The sequence below is a fragment of the Theropithecus gelada genome, chromosome 2 (assembly GCF_003255815.1).
Source record: "Theropithecus gelada isolate Dixy chromosome 2, Tgel_1.0, whole genome shotgun sequence".
NCBI lineage: Eukaryota > Metazoa > Chordata > Mammalia > Primates > Cercopithecidae > Theropithecus > Theropithecus gelada.
Window position 1 is genome coordinate 88,494,611 of NC_037669.1, and position 3,131 is coordinate 88,497,741.

A 3,131-nucleotide genomic window follows, 5' to 3' on the forward strand; every position below is an offset into this window, starting at 1 on the left:
TGTGTGGGTGTGTATGGGGTGTGTGTTGGTGTGTAGGTGTGTGGGGGTGTGGGTGTGTGTGGGGTGTGTGGGTGTGTGTGTGGGGTGTAGGGGGTGTGTGTGGGTGTGGGGGGTGTGTGTGGGTGTGTATGTGTGTGTGTGTGAGGGTGTGTAGGGTGTGTGTGTGGGTGTGTGTGTGTGTGTGTGAGTGTGTGTGTAGGGTATGTGTGGTGGGAGTAATAGGAGTAAGATGTTCTCCTGCACAGTCTCTAAAAATCGACCGCCATTATGTGACCAGGGCACTTTCTTAGCTTCTGTAAAAGCTACTGCAGGGAAGCTTCTAGTTTCCCTTTTCAGCAGGAATTCTGGGTCACCACCTCTGGCCTCCCTCCCTAGCCCCCATTTGGGTGGCCTCCACGTACCTGGATGGAGACATCACTGTAGGAACCGCCAATAACACCAGTGATGGCAGTGGGAGCATCACCATGGGTGGCGTAAGAGCCGTCGGGGCAGATGTGGCGTGAGCCATCAGCACCACGGCTGAGTGAGGCACGCACAAAGTCCAGTGCCTGCTCCAGCGCATGTGTGTCCTTGGAACAGCTGTCGAGGATGTGCGCACCCAGGCGCACGCCAGGCAGCAGGTGCGGGTCACGGTTGATGCGGTCCAGTGCAAAAAGCATGGCCTCCAGGCGCTGGATGCCACGGTGCTCATTGACAGGACCACAGTCCTCTGCTGGGCCGCCCTTCTGGTGCACTGGGAACAGCCCACCCAGCACCAAGTCTCCCTCCAGGGTCAGCACCTTCTTGGCTGGGCCCTCAGCCACAGCACCCCACAGCAGCAGCAGTGCTAGGAGCCCAAGCAGTGATCCCATGGCCCCAAAGGGGATGGATGGGTCCAGCAGACCTGGGTCTCCAGGGGATGAGATTAGAAGCAGCGAAGGCAAAGAGAGGAGGAAACAGGGACCAGGAAAGGACAGACAAGAAGAGAGATGCGAAGGGACCCAGCTCCTGCAGAGATACAGAAAGACAGAAAAACAGACCAGGAAAAGTGGAGCCTGAGAGCAGTTGCGCCTTCTGACTCTGCCTCCCCACAAGCCCCTTTCCTGGGTACTTAAGAACCAGGGACAGGATGGTGTCATTAAGTAGGTTGAGAAGCTCCTGGGACTCCCCTGGGCCTGTCTCTCAGCCCTGGCCTCAGCTGGGTGAGAGATGGGCCCTATTCACCTACCAAACTCAGCAGTGGGGAGGGATGCAAGCAGTGAAGTCCCAGGCAGAGGACAGGAGACCCTAGCCAATGCTGACCCCTCTGTAAATCAAAGGGTGTCCAAGAACAGTATAAACCTCCCAGGATCCCGAGGTCAATACCTTTGGAACAGACTATGTCAGAGTTACAAACTCAGAGGTCCCCATCCTGAGCCTTGAATTTCCAGAGAGAAGGAACTGCTGTCTAAGGACCCACCAGGGAAGAGGAAAAGACAGTCTCTAAGGGACAGTCTCCAACCCGTGGGGAGACTGGAGCCCATGTGAACACCCAAGGGTCCTAGCCTGTGGTTCTTAAAAAGCCATCCCCACAGTTTCCTGACTGAGGAAGAAATAGAGACACTAAGCCCTGGGAATGAGACAGCAAGGTAGAATGGCTGGCCTCAGGGAGGGTACCCAAGTGGCTCAAGGTCCTAAGTCAACAGGGCAAGCAGATGTTCATGTATGTGTGTGTCAGGGTTGGGGGCCAGAGTCTCCAAACAGTGCTGAGGGTGAGAGTGCGGGACTCTCTAGCTCTATGTAGAACGCTGTTTGAGACTTTGTGCCTCTGTTTTCTCTTCACTCCCAACCCAGCAGAGAAAGTCACCATTTCCAATCTCCCCATCCTCAGCTTCAAGGTCCTGCCCACCCTAGCCATGGCCCTCAGAGACCCCCTCCCTGTCTCTTCCCCACTGTGTCCTATCATTTGTACCCCAGTTGCCTTCCCAAACACACACCCCACAAGGCTCTCACAATCACACGGGTGTGGAAAGGCTGGGAGACGAACATACCTCTTTCCTCAGAACAGGAAAGGAAACTGACTTTGAAGAAGGGCAGCAACTAACTCAGGGACCCCATGTGCTGGCCACGGAGGCTGGGCCTCTCCATTTTGCCCCTCCCCAGGGCAGGGGCACTGGGCTCCTCTGGGGATCAGGAAAGTAGCAGCTCACCCAGGCAAGCGAGGGAGAAACGGGGAGGAAGACCAGCACAGATGGGGACATGGACCCAGATGGGGGCTGAGGCCAAAACTGGTCAAGTCGCAAGCCTCCCACAGGGGAGGCCCAGATAGAAGCTCAGAGGCAGGAAGGGGACAGAAACCCGGAGTCAGGCAGCCGGGGGCCTGGGCCACAAAATCTGGGCAGGGAGCTAGCAAGCCTGAGAGGTTGAGACAAAGACGGAGGCACAGACAGAAAGAAGGACCAGAGGACGTTGGAGCAGGAGGAATGGGAGAGCGCGATGCGGGGCTTGCGTTTTCTGGAGAAGAAAGGCGGGACGCCCGGGGCTGTCTTCCCGCCTCCCGGAGCTCGCAAGGAACGTTGTCTGGACACCCCAGTGCGGACGCCCCACAACTCGAGGGCCCGCGGGGCCCTGGGACATAAGGTAAGGGCCAAAACGATCGGCAGCGGCAGCGGCACCGCCGGCTCACCCTACCTGGCGCGCCAGGCTCTGGCGCGGAGAGAACCGGAGTGGAGCTGGGGGCGCGGGGTTCCGGCTCCCGCTCGCTCGCTTGCTCGCTGGCTCTGCGCTCTCCGCCCCTGCGCTCTCCTCCCGCCCGCTCACCCCGCCGCTTTCAATCGCGGCCCGCCCCGCCCCCGGCCCCGGCCCGCCCCCAGCCCCTCCTCCGTTCCTCCCAACTCCGGTCTCCTGCTCCCAACCCGGCCTCCGCCTGCCTCTGGACCCTCCACGCTCTTGCTCTTCTCGGGACCTCAGGACCTGAGCTGTCCGCCTCGTGGTGCTGAATCCCCGAGCACTCTCGCTCTGCGCTGGAGCAGATGCTTGGTGGCCCACTCCGCTCCATAGTCAGACTACCACCTAGAGAGCACAGGTGCGGGGCGGGGGGATGCCACGGGGCACGGGGTGGGGAGGTCACTGCGCCCCGACAGGTTCACATAGTGCTACTGCAGAGTGGAGGA

The 3,131-nt window shown here is 59.5% G+C and overlaps 1 protein-coding gene across 3 annotated transcripts in view; it reads right to left on the reverse strand.

The window, feature by feature from the left end:
- Nucleotides 1-2,796, reverse strand: part of GRM2 (glutamate metabotropic receptor 2) — a 12,133-nt gene extending 9,337 nt beyond the window's left edge. The window contains exons 1-2 of one of the 3 annotated variants that reach the window (XM_025376234.1): nt 2,650-2,796; nt 402-987 (exon numbers count right to left, since the gene is read on the reverse strand). In XM_025376234.1, the coding sequence (XP_025232019.1) occupies nt 402-851 (450 nt within the window). In that variant the 5' untranslated portion in view covers nt 852-987; nt 2,650-2,796. Of the gene's footprint in view, nt 1-401; nt 988-2,168 lie in introns of all 3 variants that reach the window. The other 2 variants (XM_025376233.1, XM_025376235.1) reach the window with 2 other exon arrangements.
- Nucleotides 2,797-3,131: the final 335 nt, after the last annotated feature.